Source organism: Myxine glutinosa, chromosome 2, assembly GCF_964187855.1.
Source record: "Myxine glutinosa chromosome 2, kmMyxGlut1.1, whole genome shotgun sequence".
Classification (NCBI taxonomy): domain Eukaryota; kingdom Metazoa; phylum Chordata; class Myxini; order Myxiniformes; family Myxinidae; genus Myxine; species Myxine glutinosa.
In genome coordinates, this window is record NC_136262.1 from 147409881 (window position 1) to 147432220 (window position 22340).

Sequence of the window (22340 nt, forward strand, 5' to 3'; positions counted from 1 at the left end):
GTTACTTGCCGGAAAAGATTCTGGCAAGTATGTTGGTTGGTTTGTCTGTCTGTCTGTTTGTCTGTCTGTCTGTTTGTCTGTCTGTCTGTCTGTTTGTCTGTCTGTTTGTGCGCAGTACTACGTCTACACCGTTGCACATAGAATCGCCAAACTTTACACACATATTTGTCTTGCCCGAGAATAGACTGTGCCCAATTTTTAACTCTCTCGGCCCAAGGCCTCCATTATGACGTCATAATTCGATAATTCGACAAGTACAAAACTTCATCGAATCAAGATGCAATTTCTTGAGCGACATGTCGGCATAAACTGGTGGAGAAAAAAAAAAAAGTGATGACGTCATCGGTCACGTGGTTCTGCCGCCATCTTGGAAAAGCCGAAAAACTTTTACACCTCTATATCTCCGAAAGTGCTGAATATAAAAATTTGAGACATGGCTTATTGTAAAGAACTCTCCATTGGGGAATAAAATATGCTAATGATGATGTCATAGGCGCCTCCATTATGACATCATAATTCGACAAGTACAAAACTTCATCCGATCAAGATGAAGTTTGTTGAGCATCATCAAGGAATAAATTAGTTTAGAAAACAAATAATGTTGACGTCATCGGTCACGAGGTTCGGCCGCCATATTTGTTTTAACACAAAAGCCTTTAAAAACCACTGAAAATACATCCTGGCGAGTGTTTGCAATCTCTGATTGCTCTTTCTTGTTGTCATTTTGACTTAATACAAAAATATACATTTGAGGTTTAAATGGCATACTTAACAGAGCAGTTCCTTTCATTGAATTCATCCTATTCTCGATATTGGTAACATTCTCTAATCTCGTACGATGCATAGCGCCTGCTATGGTGGTAATATACGAGGGAGACCAGGAAGAGTACAAATGACGCAAAGTATTCAAACATCACGTTCGACTGATATCCTCCAGGTAGTATTGAATTTGGTTCGGATACCTGATTAAATAAATACCTTTTGCGAGATATAATATGGGATATTCAATGTCCATAAGCAAGAATGAGTAAACAAGACTTCTTGTTCCTGCTTCTTGCTCACTTGCAGATGGGTTTGTGGCCTTGCAATGTTTTACAATATCCCTGCTGGTCTTTTCCTCCAGTCCTCTCACCTCTGCCCAAACCATGCTAATCCCCCCCCCCCCCCCCCATTTCTCCAGATCACATGTGTTCAATCAGAAACCCTTACCTTGTTACCTTCTCCAAATTAAAGTTAACACACACCTCCATTCATTCAATCCCCTTTTTTCTTCCATGTGGAACTGTCTTTCCAAGTGTGTTGTCTTCTGATCTTAGCTCTATTTGTTGAACTGACTGCAACTAGTCGGCACCTCTTTATCTCTCCCATTTCTACTTTTGAGCTTTTCTACACCCACTGACCCTTTGCCCTCAATCTACCTACCACCCTTCTTGCCATGCTGTGTTGGTTATGTTTGTTCTTCACTGCCTATTTCCTTTCTGTTGAGCCCTCAACATCTCTTCCTGGTTCCTGGTTTGTACTCTTCCTGGTTTCTACTTTTCTATGAGCCTTAACATTTATATAAAAAGACAGCTAGTTTAAAATGTCCTCTGAAGTTGAGCATTCTCTACCATACTATCTGCTAGTCTTGGCCGCCTCAATTTGATGTGAAAAGGTGTTTTTGTTTTGTGAAGAATTTATTCCTGCTCGCCTCTGACTATACATGGACGTTTTCATGAAAAGGTGCAATAAATAATGAATGATTGGCTCTGAACAGGCCTCTCGTGGCGAGGGTTGAGGCTTTGTTGACCGTTGTGCTGCAGATGGGATGGTGGACCCTGGACTGCATGCTCCAGCTCATGTGGAGGTGGAATGCAGAGTCGCAGCGTGGCTTGCGTTGAAGAGGATGTACATGGTGCATTCTTGCCCGCAGATGAGTGGAAGTGCATGTACGTCTCAAAGCCAAGCCACTCTAGGCCCTGCAACCTGTTTGGCTGCCCAAAGTGGCTCGCGCAAGAATGGTCACCGGTGAGTTTGATGCAGGAGAACCCTTGGGCCGACATCTTTGAAGCCATGTATATTTAGGAAGGATTGTGTTTGCTTCATAAGTAGTAAAACGAAGTGACTTTGTCAGAAACATTGCAGACATACTTAACGGACATTTGAGGAGACTTGTACACCCGCAGACTCCGGGAGGGGCAGGAAGGGTCATTCCTTTTTGGGGTATATAGATTACAGTCGATCTATGGGCGGGTCTCAAGAACATTGGGTGTGTGTTCATTTACCAAGTTTCTTGTGAAGAGATCGCCAAGTGGTTTAAGCATTCGAGCAGGCACATTATTAGTATTCATATTGTTTTGTAATAACATTAATAAAATGCGATTATCATTGATTTTGTTATGAAAAGTGTCTTTGGAAAAACGCCACGATAAAGCTAATTAAACATTTCTATACACCTCAATGTGCAACCCCATTGATGGCAATGGCGGGCAAACTCGCTCGGGGGGAGAAAAACCCCCTTGGAGAGGGGGGGGGGGGCAAATGAATGCGCTACAACCTTCATTGTGTAACCCTTGGTCATCCTGTCAACTTTGGTTGAGATTGGATAAGTAACGACAGAATGTATTGGCGTCAAAAATTCATCAGACAGACAGACAGAAATGGCGTATTTTAGTATGATAAACCCTCCTATTGGTAAACTCGTACAATTTGTCTTTTGATGTCGAGGCAATTGTACTTCAGAGTCTCCTTTCCCCATCAACTACAGATAACTAATTTTTTGCAATTTTAAAAATTGTGCGATAACAGTCAACATCTACCGTTGATTCTTACCAATTAAAAAAATCATCAATTTGTATCGAGCAATTTGAATATGGTCTCATGGAGACCATTCATCTGGATACAAATGGCACCATTTGAAACCGTTCTTTGTTTTTGGACTTTTTGAAATGCACGACTACGATGGGTGTACAAATACAATAATGAAATGAAAACCATATTTGTTTACCTGCAATAAATATGCCAATCGACTCACTGGTGATGGAGATCAGGGCACAGGTCGTAATGAAGGGTGGCAATGGATAGACCTCTTCCCATGGTCTTTGCACGATATCAAACGTACTTTCTGTACAATGACCAGGATTTGCCTTTACGCTTTCGGTACTTTCAGAGCATTCCATTATTTTACCCTGGTTTTACAACAATTGGTGAATCTGCCAACAGACAGGTGGTTTTGAGCAATTCGCATACGAAAGTGTTCGTATTTTATCAAAGATCCAGAGATGTTTTTAAGAAGGTGGTTGCATGTGACATAAACCTCCATAATAACCCTAAAAAGTCATCCTTGTTTCTACTTTACCATACAAGTTACTGCGGACCATAAATATCTTCAATTTGTTATGATTGCTTTCTACATTTCAAAACGTTTAACGTGTTATTGCAGCCGTAGGGTCATCTGAGTTGAAACAAGATGCCAAAAGAACAAACATCAATAGAATTAAGGCCTGGTGTTGGCTTAATGGTTAAGGTGGCTGACATAAGATCTTAGGGTCTTGGGTTTGAGTCCCTGTCGCGCCCTTGAAACAACACCAGGTGGGTTGATTCAAACTGTCATCCTTCTGAGGTCAGCAAAATGAGTGCCAGCTTACTGATAACAGGGGTGCTGCATGAGGAGCACACTTCCAGAAATGATGCAACCAGTAGCCACAGGCTGCATACGAAACAACAACAAGTAGAATGCTACATTCCCTACATTCCTGCCTTCTCTTCCTTTTCTATTTTTTTTATTTTGCTTAATCTTCCAACTCATTATAAGAAAAAAAAAACTGAATTCTTATTAAATTAATGGTGATGCCGAAGAGAGGTTGATCGAGTCTATGAAGAGGATAAAACTGCCACATCCATGTGTGTGAATATTTTTTTGTTTTGTTTTGTTTTGTATACAAGATCGAGGCTCGTGGAAGAGTTCACATTGATCACAAAAAGACAAACTGACACATAAAACATAAAACATATGATAAAGGGAGCGGGAGAACAAGATGGAGAGTAGGGACATCAGGAGATCTGTGGGAGGGAGAGGGCTTGGGGGGAGGAGGTGTGGGAAAGGGGGGGGGGGGGAGTGGGAGGAGGGGAAGGGACTTCCAGGAAAGAAGTCGGTATTTCAAAAAAGTGAATCTGGGGTGAATTAACAGGGGTAGAAAAGATCAAGGTTTTGGATGGGGGAAGATAAGAGATGGTGGTGGACAGCTATTTTAAAGTTCAGATGCTTCAGAATTTCGCTTCAGACGGAAGGTTTCGGTACTGGGATCAAAAAGGTTATTTGATCACTGCACAAACTGCATTGAAGAGGTTGTAGAATTTGTAGAATATTGCAATGTGAATGAAGTTTGTCATTGTTGCTCTGTATATTAGGCCAAGTAAAAAAAAAAAAAAGTTTCTCGTCCGGACTTTTTTGAAAAAAGGAGGAGGGAGGCCCTTACTATTTACTATTTTCATTTTTTTTGCTATTTTTTTCCAAGATAGCTGCCATGAATTGAATGACCACTGTGGCTGACTTAAAGACTCTATAGTTTGTCCAATGTAATGTGAAACATGCCAGTGTTGATTGTTACCGAAAGGCCTGCAATTTCATTTCCAAATTAGCAAATAAATATATGTTTTAACATACGAACGTATGCTTACACACACGAATATCGTCATATTCCCTACTCAAATTTGTACCATTAAAAGTATGAAATGCAAGATTTTTACACGTAAATTGCACTTGCCCAGTGCACAACCGCTGCGAGAATTGACCGTCTTTAGCACAAAGTATCTGCGTTAAGCCAAGCATGTATTAACCAGGAAGTTCCGTTAGAGGGCGGGATCCATAATAGTTCAGATCATCAATGCACAAGATACGATCAGCAAACGCCCGGAAACTGCAAGTTTTAGACAGAGTTTCTTCGCAAAACGATTTTTATAAAAACAAGTATATATTAAAAAAAAAATAGTATTAAATAGTAAATAAAAGTACGCGGCGACCAAAAAGGAAGCGGGCGGGGACGAGAAAGGTTTTTTTTTTTTTACTTGGCCTTATGGAGGTGGAGTGACGTAACTTTGGGATGAGTCTCATATATGACCTGGAGTCGAAACAAAATTTTATGCCTCCGCCCCCGAAGGTGGCCAGAGACATTATATTATCGGGTTGTCTGTCCGTACGTCCGTCCATATTGACTAAATCTCATTTTTCTCAGCAACCACATGTCTGATTGAGACGACACGTTCAGTGTAGGAGCTACACCCATGCAGAATGTTTATGATAATTTCAACATCATTGGTCACGTGGTATGGCAGCCATCTTGGATTAAACGCAAATACGTAATAATAAAAATTTTCTCGGAAACCGCTGAATGGGAAAATTTGAAACTTGGCACCTTGTCAAGTACTCCCAATGGGGAACAAAAGCATGATAATGATGACATTATCAGTGAAGTGGTATACCAGCCAAAAATGTTTTGATCGAATGCCTTAACCTAAAATCTGGAATTGCATGCACATGATCTCTGACCCATTTGTAATGAAATATTAAATTTATGACATCATAAGTCACATGGTTTGGCAGCCATATTATATTGAAGGAAAATATGAAATAATTATTTCTCTGAAACCACTTACCCCATCGATACGAAATTTTACAAATGCCATTTGATACCATTTCTGCATATAGTTTGAAAATGATGACGTTGGAGGTCATGTGGTTTGGCAGCCATCTTGAATATAAAAACGAACCTTATCCGATCAACACGAAACTTCACAAACGTGATCCCTTATATATGCAAAGTGTACATTTTTGTGTCATATGGCACGTGGTTTGGCAGCCATATTTGCTTGAAAGCCGATATTTAAAAAAATCCCTTCTCCAAAAATGCTTCACCGATCAATGCGAAACCTGCCCTGTGGTAAAAATGTGATACTTCAAAACAGCTGAAGGGATTTAAACCAAACTTGTTTATTTTTAGAACAGTGAACGAGGACATCTACCCATTGTCACGGGCAGAGACTACATGGAGGCATATTTGTGACACAGTCGTATTGCTCTAGTTTTTAATGATGAAACTGAATTTTGATATTTTATGAAACTGATAAAATGTGTTTATCCGAGTATGTAATCCTCTATCTTAAATAGGGGCAAAAGGTTATCTCATAGTAAAATCGGTGTTCAAAATTATTGGAGCAGTGACAGATTGTCATGTGTTCCACAGTGTACAGCTAGTTGTGGAAGAGGTTTGCGGTATCGAGTGGTGCTCTGCCTCGACCACAGAGGGAAGCACACTGGGGGTTGCAATCCCAAGATGAAACCTCATATAAAGGAGGAGTGCCTGGCACCTTCACCTTGCTACAAGACTCGTGGTGAGCTGTGTTATGGGTCAAACAACCCCATTTTACCTGATATGTCGATCTTAAACAAAGACCTTTCGTCAAATGAACAGCACTAAAATCCTTCCATTACATGAACAAACACAAAACACTTGAACAATTTCACAAAACCAACATCATTACCACAATAACATCCTTACAATACTAACATAATTACAGCAAAAAGGACATCAAGTCACACCAATGACCTCGTGACGCATCAACGACCCTGCGATGCATGAACGACCTTGCGACACATTAACGACTTTGCAATGCAACACTGACCTCACGACGTATCACGACCTCGCGACGCATCAGCGACCTCACAACGCATCAACGACCTCATGACGCATCAACGACCTCGCGATGCATCAACGACCTCACGACGCATCAACGACCTCGCGACGCATCAATGATCTCGCGACGCATCAACGACCTCATGACGCATCAACTACCTCGCGATGCATCAACGACCTCGCAACGCATCAATGATCATCGCGACGCATCAATGATCTCGCGACGCATCAATGATCTCGCGATGCATCAATGACCTCGCGACGCATCAACGACCTCACGACCCATTAACGACCTCGCGACGCACCAACGACCTCATGACGCATCAACGACCTCGCGATGCATCACGACCTCGTGACGCATCAACGACCTCGCAACGCATCAACAACCTCGCGACACATCAACGACCTCACGACGCATCAACAACCTCGCGACGCATCAATAATCTCGCGACGCATCAACGACATCATGACGCATCAATGACCTCGCGACGCATCAACAACCTCGCGACGATCAATCAACCTCCCGACGATCCAACGACCTCGTGACACTCCAACGACCTCACAATGCTCTAACGACCTCACAGCGCTGCAACGACCTCTCGATGCTCCAACAACCTTGCGACTCCTCACATTGACCTCGTGACTTCAAATCAAACTAATAACTGACAGTATGGATTAGTAGAAGTCCACTTGTCTTTTACTGTTACAGTCCTCATATCGTCGGCCCGATTTAGTGATGATTATCCGTTTTTTTATTTGGCATTATAATCAACACGTTTGACAGCTCCTTTCTGGTGGAGAGACTGCCATTCGTCAAGGACTAAGGTAATGACACAAAATGCTTCAGGAAGATGAATGACGAAACGAAGATGAATGACGAAAGACACATGAAGATATTTTGTAGCATGAGCGATGATGCAGGATGGAAGAGTGGAATTGGCGATTTACTTGGGATAGTAGTCGATTCTGTGTTTAATAGCCACATCTTCTACTGACAGAGTGGCTGACCTTTTGACTAATTATAAGGCTAATGCGTTGCTGCAGATCATGTTCCTTTCATCTCCCAAGCATCTGTTTTTAGTTGTTTTCCTTTCATTGTCTGTGTGCACCCAGAAAAGCTGCCGGTGGAAGCTAAGGCCTCATGGCTGAAACAAGCTCACGAACAAGATGAATTCATTCAAATTTCTGAAGAGCCCAGGTATTGTCCCTTTAAAAATGCGTGTGAACATTATTGGTGTCTTTAGTCCACATTCTGAGAGTTGACCTTGTCGAGTAGTTATATCCTGAATGAATAGACAAAATATTTGATGACTGCCCTTGCATGCCTAATTTTTAGATGACTCGATCAAATAGTCTCTCAGATCATGCAATCCATCATATATAAGGGGAATTAGGTCAACTCGGAGACGTTAGGTCATTATGCTAGTCCCACTTGCATTAGCTTGTTGATGGACATTGTGGCATTATGCCTGAAGGGCCATTATTCTAGTTCCATTTGGGGCATTATCCCAGGTCCATTTTGGGACGTTATTCCAGTTCCATTTTGGGATGTTATTCCAGTTCCATTTTGAGATGTTATTTCAGTTGCACTTTGGAACATTAATCTAGTTCCATTTTGTGACATTATACCAGTCCGATAAATAACATACATTATGCCAATCCATTTGCATTCACTTGTTGATTGGGATTGTGGCATTATGTTTGAAGGGACATATGACACACATGACATGTTATGTCAGTCCCAGCTGCTTTCACTTGTTGATGTTAAAATAATCCCAGAAATGGTTTGTCGTGTGTGTCTGTGTGTGTCTGTCTGTCACAGTCTTGTCTTGACAAGATAACTTAGGGGTAGAGCACATACAGTACCTTTGAGCTGTCGAGAGTGAGTTTGATTCCATACCCGGCTCTAAACTGTCCGACAGCTGATGCACAGACAAGGCCTTGCATCAGAAAGTGCACCATCCATTGGATGGAAGTTAAGCCAGGTATCCCATCTGAGAGCATTAGACTGTGATAGTTAAAGATCCCACAGTGTCTTTCATGGAGAGTAGACAAGGTTTTCCTGGAATCCTGGCCAAATTCCAAAATTCCTGCTCTAACTTAACACTCCTGCAGGAGAGGATTGATTGGGAGGATTGAGAGGATTGATCGGGGGGAGATCTCGCGAGATCACGGCGAGGTCACGTCTTTTCGAAGCTGTTCCATGCGCTCACGCTTTCGAAGCTAAGTGATCTTTCACATTTGTGTTTTTGTCGTATCTTTATCTTTCTTTCGGTGCATGTACCTATTGGGGTGACTTTAATAGGTTTCTCGGTGTTGGTTTTTCATACCTGTGTACAGAATCGTCGGTTTTTTCGTATCGTGTATTCTGAGGCCTAGTGTAGTACTAGTCGGCTACCGTGTCCTCAGACCTTGGCTTGAGGCTTTTGTTTTTTGTCTCAGCGGTTCTTCGATCGCGCTGCAACTACTTTTGGTCTCTGTTTTTCACGGTCTTTTCACCCATACTCCCTTGTTTTAAAATCTCAAAAAAAAACAAAAATGTTTTTCCTTCCCTGTTCTTATCCGCTTGTGCGTTCTTATTTGTTCTTTCGTTCTTCGTTCTTTTGCTCTTTCGTTCTTCGTTATTTGTTCTTTCGTTCTTCGACCACGTTGTTCGAGATCACGTGATCAAGTTGTTAATACATGTTTCATCTGTCCCCTGAAGAACTTTATTATTATGTCATATTCTATAACACTTTTTTCTACTTCTTCTATAAAAGGATGCTTTCGACTTGCTCACCAATTCTATTCATTCAAAAAAAAAATTCCATCTCTTACAGTGCATCTTTCATTCATTCCCTAAACTCTCCAGAACTCCACCCACCCTTCAGCGTCCTCAAACGTATTTTTGACTCGAATGTCTCAAGAAACTCATTTTGCAATAAATGTTCGTTTCCCATAAATCGTACACTTTTCAAAATCCAATCACACCCCTCCCCTCCAAATCTTCCCCATCACCCATCTCTGTCAAATCTTCCCCCTTGCCCCTCCCCCCCAAATCTTCCCAAACACCCATCCCTTTCAAATCTCCCCCGCTGCCCCTTCCCTCCTAAACTCCCCCCACACCCCTCCCCTCCGAGACTCTCCCTCACTCCTCCCCTCCTAGACTCCCCTCTCACCCCTCCTCCTCAAAGCGTCCTCCCCGCTTCTTCCCCCTTCCAACTTTCACCTTCATCTTCCTCAACCTTCTGCCTCACTCTTCCCCCTCCTCAAATAACACCTTACTGCGCCTCACCCAAACACCATCAAACCTTTTGTCCGCTCCATTCTTCCCTTTCTCCAAGCTATTCTGTAATCTCTGACACACCTGCAACAGCTCTCCCTACCTCTTCCTCCTCTTCCACATCCTGCCCTACCGCTCCCCCCCCCCCCCCCTGTTCTGTATCCGATGCTCCCCCTTCCTCTTCCTTAACAGTATGGACCTCAAACATCCGGGGCCTTCGCTCAAACTTAACTGATCTCTCCATACAGGTTGCTTCTGACAAAGCAGACGTGATCTGCTTAACAGAAACCTTCCTCCTTCATGATGTCTCTGATTCCTTGGTATCTCTCCCAGGTTACTCCCTCCTCCGGTATGATAGACCTGAGCCTCGTCCTGGAGGTGGGGTTGCTATCTTTATAAAAAACTCTCTTCCTCACTCGCCCTGCACTGCCCTCTCTCCACCTCACCCCCAGGAATACCTTTGGCTACGGCTTCCCCTTCGCTCCCACCTTTTGTTCATATGCGTGTTGTACCGTCCACCAAACAGTGATGACTCCAGCTGTCTGATAATATGGACCAACTTCTATCTACCCATCCCAACTCTCTCTTCCTCATATGTGGTGATTTCAACTGTCACCATGCCAGTTGGCTGGGGGTGGGTACCTCTCTCACCAGCCATGGCTCTTCAGCAAAGGACTTCTGTGACTCACTGGGACTGACACAATCTGTCAATTTCCCAACCCGGATCTCAGTCAACGGAGAATCTTCTCTTCTGGACTTGGTTATGACTAACTTCCCTGAAAATGTCTGCTGCTCTTCTTCTGCTCCAATCGGCTCTTCTGATCATGTGCTTGTTAAAGTGGACATCTCTCTGACCATTTTCAGAGAGCCTCCTCAGCGTCGATGAGTCTTGCATTTCACTCAGGCCAACTGGCACGGTCTTCAAGCAGCCATCAATCATCTGGACTGGTCTCCCATCTCTACTGCCTCTGACATCAACTCATCCTGGGAATTCTTCCAAAGTAAATTGCTCTCTCTCATGCACAGATTGATCCCTTCTCGTCTTCAGTTGTCATACCCTTCCTCCCGTCCATGGTACACGGAATCTTGTGGTGAGGCTATTGCCCAGAAACAACTTGCTTTCGTCTCCTGGAAAGCAAATCCAACGGAAGGAAATCTCATTTCCTTTCACAAAGCCCGAAACAAGTGTGTGTCCACCCTCAGGAGAGCCAGGAAACAATATCTCTCCGTCCTCAGGACCGAACTCTCTTATCTGTCTCCCTCTTCCAAATCCTGGTGGCGTCTGGTGAAATCTGTTTCTGGTGTTTGTTCCCCCTCCATCCCCTCCCTCACCTTAAATGGCCACACGGCTGACTCCGCACGTGAAAAAGCTGAATGCCTCAACTCTGTGTTTGCCTCTAAATCTTGTGTCCCAAACCCATCCCTCTCTGTACCCACCGTACCCAGTCGTACCCAGCTGCTCCTGGACTCTGTGTCCTTTCCTCCTGACAAGGTGGAAAAGTTTCTGTCAACCCTCGACTCTGATTCTGCAACTGGACCTGACGGCATCAGCCCACGGGTCCTAAAATCATGTTCTTCCGCTCTTTCACTCCCCCTCTCTGTTCTCTTCACCCTCTCTTTTGCTCAAGGTCATCTTCCATCTGCTTGGAAATCTGCCAACATCACCGCTTTGCACAAAAAAGGTGCAAAAACAGATCCCAGCAACTACAGACCAATCAGCCTTCTCCCAATTATCAGCAAAGTCATGGAATCCATCATTGCTTCAGATATGAAATCTTTCCTCCTCTCCAATGGCTTGATCTCTGATCATCAATTTGGTTTCAGACCTGGACACTCCACTCTGGACATGCTGCTTCTGCTTTCTCAACAATGGATGGAGGTCCTCAATGCCAAACAGGAAATTAGAGCAGTCTCCCTTGACATATCATGTGCCTTCGATACGGTCTGGCACCCCGCTCTGCTCACCAAACTCTCCTCTTTTGGTATCCATGGAAATCTCCACGCATGGCTGGCAGACTTCCTCTCTAGTCGTAGTCAACGTGTGGCCCTGAATGGGTTTCTCTCATCTCCTCTTCCTGTTCAGGCTGGAGTTCCCCAAGGCAGTGTTCTGGGCCCTGTGCTTTTTCTGGTCTTCATCAATGATCTCTCTGACTCTCTTGAAAATCCTCTCTATCTCTTTGCTGACGACTCTACTCTCTGTCGCTCCATTCTTCATCCCTCAGATCGGCAGTCTGCAGCCTCCTCACTCTCTGCAGACCTTGACAAAATCACAGACTGGGCAAACAAGTGGAACATGTCTTTCAATCCTGACAAATCTCACACTCTTACGATGTCTCTCCGAAAAGACCGACTGGACAACCCTCCCATCCACTTTCTGAATAATCCTCTCCAAGAAGTTCTGTCACTCAAGCTTTTGGGTTTCACTATCTGCCATGATCTTTCCTGGAAAAACCACATTTCAAATCTGGCCTCCAAAGCCAGTCGCCGACTGGGCATCCTCCGTCGTGCGAAGTCCTTCCTTGGCACACCTGAGCTCCTCACCACATACAAGGCTTTCATCCGCAGCTCAATGGAATACTGCTCTCCCCTCTGGGCTGGTGCTCCTGCCTCACACCTAGCTCGCCTTCACGCTGTTGAAACCAAAGCATTCAGAATCATTGGAATCTCCCGCGATGAAGCTAACTCCAAGGGCCTCTCACTCACTCACCGCAGGCAGGTTGGTGGTCTTTCCGTCTTCTACCGACTCCTCTCTGGCCTTGCGCCCCCAGCTCTCTCTGGGCTCTGTCCCGCAAATATTCCTAGAGGTCGCACAAGATCTGCCTGCAACCCTCTTTTGGTTAAACTGCCAAAATCAAGACTCTCTGCTCACCTTCACTCCTTCATTCCTCTTTTCTCCCGCCTCTGGAACAAACTCCCTCACTCTCTTCAATCCCACTCCACCCTCCAAGTCTTTAAAACAGCTGTTCACCACCATCTCTTATCTTCCCCCATCCAAAACCTTGATCTTTTCTACCCCCGCTAATTTCACCCCAATTCCACTTTTTGAAATACCAACTTTTGTCCTGGAAGTCCTTGGTGTCCTTGTGCTTTATACTTCTCCCTCCCCCCCCCCCCCCCTTCCCACGCCTCCTCCCCCCGGGCCCTCTCCCTTCCACACATCTCCCTGCTCTCGGATGTTGTGTGTGTGTGTGCTTCCCCTTTTCTCCCCATCTTGTCTTCCGCTCCCTCTTTTTGTGTATTTTGTTTGTCTGGTCGATTTGTTTGTGAAGTTAATGTTAGCTCTTTCACGAGCCTCGATTCAGTATACAACAAAAAAAAAGAAAAAAAGAAAAAAAGAAGAAGCTGCTAGCAGAGATTTATCCACGAAACCTCACAATGTCATCTGGCTTATCAGAGTATGCAACATGCTAGATTATGATGATGCCATTGTGCGCTGCTCCCAGATTGACAATCTTGACATGAGACTAGGCCCCAGATTAAGCTTTCCCAGTCTATAACTGCCAAGGTATTCCTATAAGACTCAATGTTAAGACTTCAAGAGAAATGGTTGAACATGTTTATACCTTGTCTGCATCACATTTATTTCTACTTCACCCTCTACGCACCTCTCTCTTTTCCATCTCAAAACCTAACCCTCCATATCTACTTTCCTGTGATCCTTTGGCGAGTCCTTCAGGCCAGGTTTCGAAGGAAAGTTAATGACATTATCACTCGTTTAATAAAGTTACTTTAACATGTTAACAAAATGAAATTACCTTGTAACTAAACCGACAACTTATTTGGCTTTAACATCAAAATCTAGGGATACAACACGTGACTTTCAAAATGATGTATGAATGCTAACGAGGCCTTTTGCACATGCGCTGTGTGTGTGCGATTTGCTCGCCAGGCATTTTTAACCTGCCGTTGTTAGCACAAAATCTGTAATTCAAATAGACTTTTAAACGCAACTTTCAGAATTTAGATGAAAGAGTGGCAATTTCAAAATGGTTAACCATAATTGTTCTGTTCCTGAATGCAAATCGGACTCACGAGAAAATAGGAAATAAGAGAAATATCCACGGATGAGAGGAGTTGGGTTCGTATCATTTCCTTTTAGTACAAGCTAGCAGTGGATATAGCACACAAACACACACACACACACACACACACACACACACACACACACACACACCGCACACACACACAGTCGGGTGCTTTTCCTTTTACCAATAGATGCAAAAATCTAGACTTTAATCCGGCCCTGTCAACACTGGTTTAATTTAAGAATTATTTCTTATTTCCAATATAATTTTATTCTTTTGATTGATTTTTTCCGGTGCCCTGTAAAGACACAAAATAAATCAGTCCGCCCATCACAGAGGATATCCCTCTTGCTTCCACTCTAACAATAAGGGAATTTTGGAATCTCTCGCGATGAAGCTAACTCCGAGGGCCTTTCGCTCACTCACCGCAGGCAGGTTGGTGGTCTTTCTGTCTTCTACCGACCCCTGTCCGGCCTTGCCCCCCCAACTCTATCTGTGCTCTGTCCCCCAAATATTCCTACAGGTCGCACAAGATCTGCCTGCAACCCTCTTATGGTTAAACTGCCAAAATCTAGACTCTCTATTCACCTTCACTCTTTCATTCCTCTTTTCTCCCGCCTCTGGAACAAACTCCCTCACTCCCTTCAATCCCACTCCTCCCTCCAGGTCTAAAACAGCTGTTCACCGCCATCTATCTTCACCCATCCAAAACCTTGATCTTTTCTACCCCCGTTAATTCACCCCAGATCCACTTTTTAGAAATACCGACTTCTTTCCTGCAAGTCCTAGTCCATGTTTTTTTTTTTTTACCTCTCCTACCCACTCCCCTTCCCATGCCTCCTCCCCCCAAGCCCTCTCCCTCCCACAGATCTCCCGATGTCCCTGCTCTCCATCTTGTTCTCCCGCTCCCTTTATCATGTTGTTTGTGTCAGTTTGTCTTTTTGTGATCAATGTTAGCTCATACACGAGCCTCGATCTTGTATACAAAGAAATATATATATATATTCTGAGCGTTGAGCAAAGAAGCAGCACGTTACATTTGTAAAGTCTTTGTTATGACACAGCAAGGTTCTAACTGCCGACCCCCAGACTCGGAGTGGTATGCTCAAATCATTACACCAGTGAGTCTGGTTAAATGATCGACCACGGTGATCAATGTCCCGACACCACAATTTCACCGGCACGTACAGTTCCTCCTGTGCCTTTCCAGCCTCACAGACCCGAGCCAAGGTGCCCTCATTTGTGTTCAAGGCTTGTGAGGACGTGAGGTCATGCCGAGGGAGAAAACAACTTATTTGGCAGCCCGGGGCTTGCTGGATATCTGAGTGCCTCATGAAAGCTTATTTGTGGAATGCAGAGATAACATTCAAATATCCTGTTGCGTTTCATTCGAAATGATCCGTATTTGTGCCCTTGTTTGACGCACCTTTCAAAATCGATGGCCTCAAGCCTTGTTGTTTCACCCACCTACTGTTCGTGCTGGCTCGGGTATTTTTACAGCTATTCTTGCGTGCAAAGTGCTCTCCTCTTCTCCCGAGGCTGGAAATCCTCAGCATCTCTAGAGGAAAAGATAAATGTTCTCATCAGTTACAACTAACCCACTCCCAGCAGGTCATGTTGAATTTACCTCTTTACATTTGTTGACCTTCTTCAATGTCCTTTACCTCCGATGATGTGAATCGTATTTATATCTAGGAATAGCAGGAGTACCTGGCGTTGCCTGCCTGGTGATGTTCTAATCCTATTGGCATTTTGAAGAAATCTTGTTTTTCTTCCTCTTTTTTTTTGAGTGCCTGAAACACTTCCCTACACCCACTAAGGAAAATATATATTTAATATTTTAGTGACACACAAACACTAAAATCGGGGATCATTTAATATTACCTTTCACATAGCTACAAAGGCGAAGCCTGATGTTGGCTTCGCAGTTAGGGTGCAGGCTTGGGATCCGAGGATCCTGAGTTCGAATCCCGGTCGATCGCTGAATTAACTCCAGGGGGGTTAATTCAGCCTGTCATCCTTCCGAGGTCGGCAAATTGAGTACCAGCTGGGATGAATGTACTGGTGTGTGCCCCGGTTTATTATTGATACACCATATCCTTGCGTGTCGTAAGAGGCGACCAAAGGGTTGGCGTCAAGAAGGGCATCCGGCCATAAAAACATTGCTTCAAAAAGGGAACCATGATTGTCATGGGGCCCGCAAGACTAACCCCCGCTCTAGCGGGGAAAAATGGCCTTGAAACGATTATTCATTCATTCATTCATTCAGCTACAAAGGCTCAGGTACTTATCGAGCGACTTAAATAAAAAAGCCTCCCAAAAAAAATCGAACGTGTTTTTCTATAAATAAATAAAAATAAAAAGTTTTTCCCCTAAAACACTCGCCAACACTCACTGATGAGCCTCTGAAAGTCTGAAAAAATGGCCTTAAAACGATCATTCATTCATTCACATAGCTACAAAGGCTCAGGTACTTATCGAGTGACTTAACCCCCCATCCCCCCCCCCCCCCCCAAAAAAAAATCGAACTCGTTTTTCTAAAAAGAAAAATTAATGTTTTGCCTAAAACACTCCCCGGCACTCACTGATGAACCTCTGAAAGTTTTACGAAGATCCGTTCAGCCACCTGTGAGAAAAATGGCGACACACACCGACAAACAAACGGCTTTCTTATAGTATAGATTCCTAGAAAAGGTAAGAAAACTCAACTATTCAGATTCGAGCACACACCTGCACTTTGCATGGACATGAGTAGTAATCCCAAATCACTACTCGTTTTCGCCATATATGCCTCATTCACACTACAACGTATTCAATTCCAAAGCGTGGTAGCTGCTCTGAGGTGTTCCAATTTGAGAGCAAAGCCTTTGTACTTCCTCATGGGACTGCAGGAGCCGTGATTACCTTGCTGCATACATGCATGGCGAGGTTGGCAGGCTCGCTTCCAAGAATGGCACCTGATTTCCCGAATTACCGGCGTATTTGGCACGACCTTGCCTCTCCTATTGTGGCCCTTACTTTGCTTTCACGAAAAATTCAGCTTTTGCTTTTTTCCCGACATTGCTTCACAGAAGAATGACTCGATCACTCTGGAATGGGACCTCCGCTGGAATACGAATGGACACGTCTTGATTGATTGAACTTGAAGCAAGTTCAGCCGGAGTATTCAACTCTGGCCGAAATGCCAACAACTCTTCAGTCTCAAAAGGGCACCGACCGAGACGAGGACTATGCTGCATTCTGCCTTTTGTCTTCCATGCTCGTTACGGGGGACTGCGAGTATGATGACAGAGGGCTGGGAGTATGATGACAGGGGGGCTGGGAGCCTGGGAGTATGATGACAGGGCACTGGGAGTATGATGACAGGGCACTGGGAGTATGATGACAGGGCACTGGGAGTATGATGACAGGGCACTGTGAGTATGATGACAGGGGCTGGGAGTATGATGACAGGGGGCTGGGAGTATAATGACAGGGGGCTGGGAGTATGCCGACAGGGGGCTGGGGGTATGATGACAGGGGGCTGGGAGTATGATGGCAGGGGGCTGGGAGTATGATGACAGGGGGCTTGGAGTATGATGACAGGGGGCTGGGAGTATGATGACAGGGGGTGGGGGGGGGGCGTATGATGCCAGGGGGCTGGAAGTATGATGACAGGGGACTGGGAGTATGATGACAGGGGACTGGGAGTATGGTGGCAGGGGACTGGGAGTATGATGGCAGGGCACTGGGAGTATGATGACAGGGGACTGGGAGTATGATGACAGGGGACTGGGAGTATGATGACAGGGGACTGGGAGTATGATGACAGACAGGGCACTGGGAGTATGATGACAGACAGGGCACTGGGAGTATGATGACAGACAGGGCACTGGGAGTATGATGACAGGGCACTGGGAGTATGATGACAGGGCACTGGGAGTATGATGACAGGGCACTGGGAGTATGATGACAGGGCACTGGGAGTATGATGACAGGACACTGGGAGTATGATGACAGGGCACTGGGAGTATGATGACAGGGCACTGGGAGTATGATGACAGGGCACTGGGAGTATGATGACAGGGCACTGGGAGTATGATGACAGGGCACTGGGAGTATGATGACAGGGCACTGGGAGTATGATGACAGGGCACTGGGAGTATGATGACAGGGCACTGGGAGTATGATGACAGGGCACTGGGAGTATGATGACAGGGCACGGGGAGTATGATGACAGGGCACTGGGAGTATGATGACAGGGCACTGGGAGTATGATGACAGGGCACTGGGAGTATGATGACAGGGCACTGGGAGTATGATGACAGGGCACTGGGAGTATGATGACAGGGCACTGGGAGTATGATGACAGGGCACTGGGAGTATGATGACAGGGCACTGGGAGTATGATGACAGGGCACTGGGAGTATGATGACAGGGCACTGGGAGTATGATGACAGGGCACTGGGAGTATGATGACAGGGCACTGGGAGTATGATGACAGGGCACTGGGAGTATGATGACAGGGCACTGGGAGTATGATGACAGGGCACTGGGAGTATGATGACAGGGCACTGGGAGTATGATGACAGGGCACTGGGAGTATGATGACAGGGCACTGGGAGTATGATGACAGGGCACTGGGAGTATGATGACAGGGCACTGGGAGTATGATGACAGGGCACTGGGAGTATGATGACAGGGCACTGGGAGTATGCTGACAGGGCACTGGGAGTATGATGACAGGGCACGGGGAGTATGATGACAGGGCACGGGGAGTATGATGACAGGGGCACTGGGAGTATGATGACAGGGCACTGGGAGTATGATGACAGGGCACTGGGAGTATGATGACAGGGCACTGGGAGTATGATGACAGGGCACTGGGAGTATGATGACAGGGCACTGGGAGTATGATGACAGGGCACTGGGAGTATGATGACAGGGCACTGTGAGTATGATGACAGGGCGCTGGGAGTATGATGACAGGGGGCTGGGAGTATGATGACAGGGGGCTGGGATTTGAGAATTGAGCGAGAAGAGAGTGGCACACTCAAGCTATTCCAGGACAGGAACAGTTGACGGTGCAAATGAAGCATTACAGTCTGTTCTTTTGCAATTGCTTTTGAAACCAGGATTTTACTTCTTGAAAATTTTCATCGTCTTTAGAAAAACAGAACTTTTGAACTGTTGGTCCATGTTTTGTCTTTAAATGTTACGGATTTTTTTCAAAGCTTTAAATAATGTGTATGACACGAAAACGCTGTGTAGTCCTCGGGGTATCTTGGGTATGCTACCTGACTGGAAACCCAATTTCTAGATCTTCCCCAATGCCTAACCCCACAACCCCACACGTTCCCTGATGCCTAACCTCACATAACCACTCCCAGCCCCACAACCCCACAACTTCCCTGATGCCTAACCTCACCTAACCACTCCCAGCCACACAAACCCACACATACCCTGATGCCTAACCTCACATAACCACTCCCAGCCCCACAACCCCACACATACCCTGATGCCTAACCTCACATAACCACTCCCAGCCCCACAACCCCACAACTTCCCTGATGCCTAACCTCACATAACCACTCCCAGCCACACAACCCCGCAGGTACCCTGATGCCTAACCTCACCTAACCACTCCCAGCCACACAACTTCACACATACCCTGATGCCTAACCTCACATAACCACTCCCAGCCACACAACCCCACACATACCCTGATGCCTAACCTCACATAACCACTCCCAGCCACACAATCCCACACGTACCCTGATGCCTAACCTCACATAACCACTCCCAGCCACACAATCCCACACGTACCCTGATGCCTAACCTCACATAACCACTCCCAGCCACACAATCCCACACGTACCCTGATGCCTAACCTCACATAACCACTCCCAGCCACACAACCCCACAGGTACCCTGATGCCTAACCTCACCTAACCACTCCCAGCCACACAACTTCACACATACCCTGATGCCTAACCTCACATAACCACTCCCAGCCACACAACCCCACACATACCCTGATGCCTAACCTCACATAACCACTCCCAGCCACACAACCCCACACATACCCTGATGCCTAACCTCACATAACCACTCCCAGCCACACAATCCCACACGTATCCTGATGCCTAACCTCACATAACCACTCCCAGCCACACAATCCCACACGTACCCTGATGCCTAACCTCACATAACCACTCCCAGCCACACAACCCCACAGGTACCCTGATGCCTAACCTCACATAACCACTTCCAGCCACACAACCCCACACCTAGCCCTATTCCCACACTTAACCCCACTTCTACATTAACCATCATGCCTAACCCCATCTCCAGGTCTACGCAATTGATGTTGCATGAAATTTTAGATATTGGCCTACAAGTAGAAAACTCTGATGGAAATGGGACCGGAAAATAACCTTCAACAATCACTTTGTTATTCACCAGAAACAAAGCTTGTTGAAACAAAAGCATTCTACCTTGTTTAAGTCAATCAAAAAGTTTAAATCAATCAAAAAGTTTAAATCAATTTAAATCAATCAAAGTTAACTCTTACTAATAAAGGTGTCATCACTTGAACAATTTGAATGAATAAATCTTTCTAAGACGCCTTATTTTGGAAATCTTGTAGGACACCTAAGCCAAACTATCAAGGTAGTCTCAGGGTGTAAAGTGTCCCCCACCGTGGTTAAATTTCATGTTTAATTCCATGGGGAATCACTGTTAGAAACGGACCCACGTGACCAAAATCACTGAATATAAAGCACCGTCACACTAGTAAAACACAGCAAACAAGGAAGCATCCTAATATTTTGTTCATGCTCTGTGTGCTCCATTATGCTGCACCCCCGTATATGCATACATTGAAATGTCAAGTTTGTGCAGATGTTTTAAATGTCATTCAACAGCATTTTCATGTCATTCACCATATTGCATATCAAAACGTATTCAATATCTCCTTTATCGATCTCTACGTTCGATCAAAGTCCCCCAAACCTTTTAAAACTTTAAAACGACTTTTAAAAAAATGCTTCGCTCACAAATGATGCCATGAGAAATTATTTAATTGTTTTAAATGTCTTGTTAATCCTCCGTTTCACTTTGTTTATGATTCCTCTGTGTCTGCTGCTGTTCCCAGTGCATTCAAAGCTGAAAACATTGGAGATTATCTCAAAAGATCTGAAAATAATTAATAAATAGTTATTTCCTTTACTGAGCTAACCCCCGCTCTAGCAGGGAAAATGGCCTTAAAATGCCTGTTGTGTGTTGTTGTATTTCCTTTACAGAGAATTCCTCCAAATTTCTTCCAATTTGTTAAAAGAGCCGATAAGTATTTCTACACAAAGCCTTATTCGGATTTATGATGTGCGTTATTGTTGTTGTTGTTGCTGTTGTTGCTGCTGCTGCTGTTGTTGTTGCTGCTGCTGTTGTTGCTGCTGTTGTTCCTACTGCTGCTGCTGTTGGTGCTGCTGCTGTTGTTGCTGCTGCTGTTGTTGCTGCTGCTGTTATGGCTGCTGCTGCTGCTGCTGCTGCTGTTGCTGCTGCTGTTGTTGTTGTTGCTGCAGTTCCCATGAACCCACCATCATGTTTTTTGTCATATCAGAGATGCCCTCAAGTTTATATAGCAGAGGATGAGTTATCATTCCAGGATTGACTTCCTCGTGCGTATCCATGAAAATGTTGTCCACCAAGGTGGCCGCATCAATTACTTGAGGGATATCTGAGACGCCTATGGCTCGAGAATCCCGAGCCAAGTTTAGCATTGCTGTTTGGTTAACCTGTGTGCTGGGAGTTGGGATCCTCGGAGCCAAAACGGCAGCACATTCTCCAGGAATAACAAGGCCTTCTTGCTTTGGTGTGTTGTCCTCCTCACAGCCAAAAATCAGAGATGGAACTCTTCTTTCCTCTCATTTCTTGAAACCTGCCTGTGGGATGGCGACCTTTTGCATGGCGAGATGTTTGGGATGGTCGTGTTTCACATAAACCATGGGTCATTGAGGAGCATTTGCTTGGATTGCTTCTTCGGGAGCAGCTTCTTGAGCAGAATATTCTCTTTTTACCTTAAGAATCGTCTCTAAAAGGAGGACTTCGGTGATTTGTCGATTTGCGTGGAAGTCAATGTCCAAAAGGCATTTAGATCTTCCAACGGATGACAAAACAAGCATATAAGGAAAGATTGCCTCATTATGCCATTGGAAAAGGACAATTTCTGGACGGTATAATAAACCGCAGTAAAAATGGATTTCTGAATGTATTTCCAATGTAATTGCAACCACACAACATGAATCCGGGAGCATTTACAATGGAATTTCATGGTGAACGTCCAACACCGAAGCCAAGCACGAACTCTTTCCATGTCATTTCAAAGGAAACTTCCTTCTTGAC

At 44.9% G+C, this 22340-nt stretch overlaps 1 protein-coding gene across 1 annotated transcript in view; it reads left to right on the plus strand.

Annotated features, from left to right (window-relative positions):
* Positions 1-22340, plus strand: part of LOC137417486 (ADAMTS-like protein 1) — a 466111-nt gene that overhangs the window by 262356 nt on the left and 181415 nt on the right. The window contains exons 13-15 of the mRNA XM_078772644.1: positions 1803-2007; positions 6222-6369; positions 7785-7869. Coding sequence (XP_078628770.1) covers positions 1803-2007; positions 6222-6369; positions 7785-7869 — 438 coding nt within the window. The remainder of the gene's footprint in view (positions 1-1802; positions 2008-6221; positions 6370-7784; positions 7870-22340) is intronic.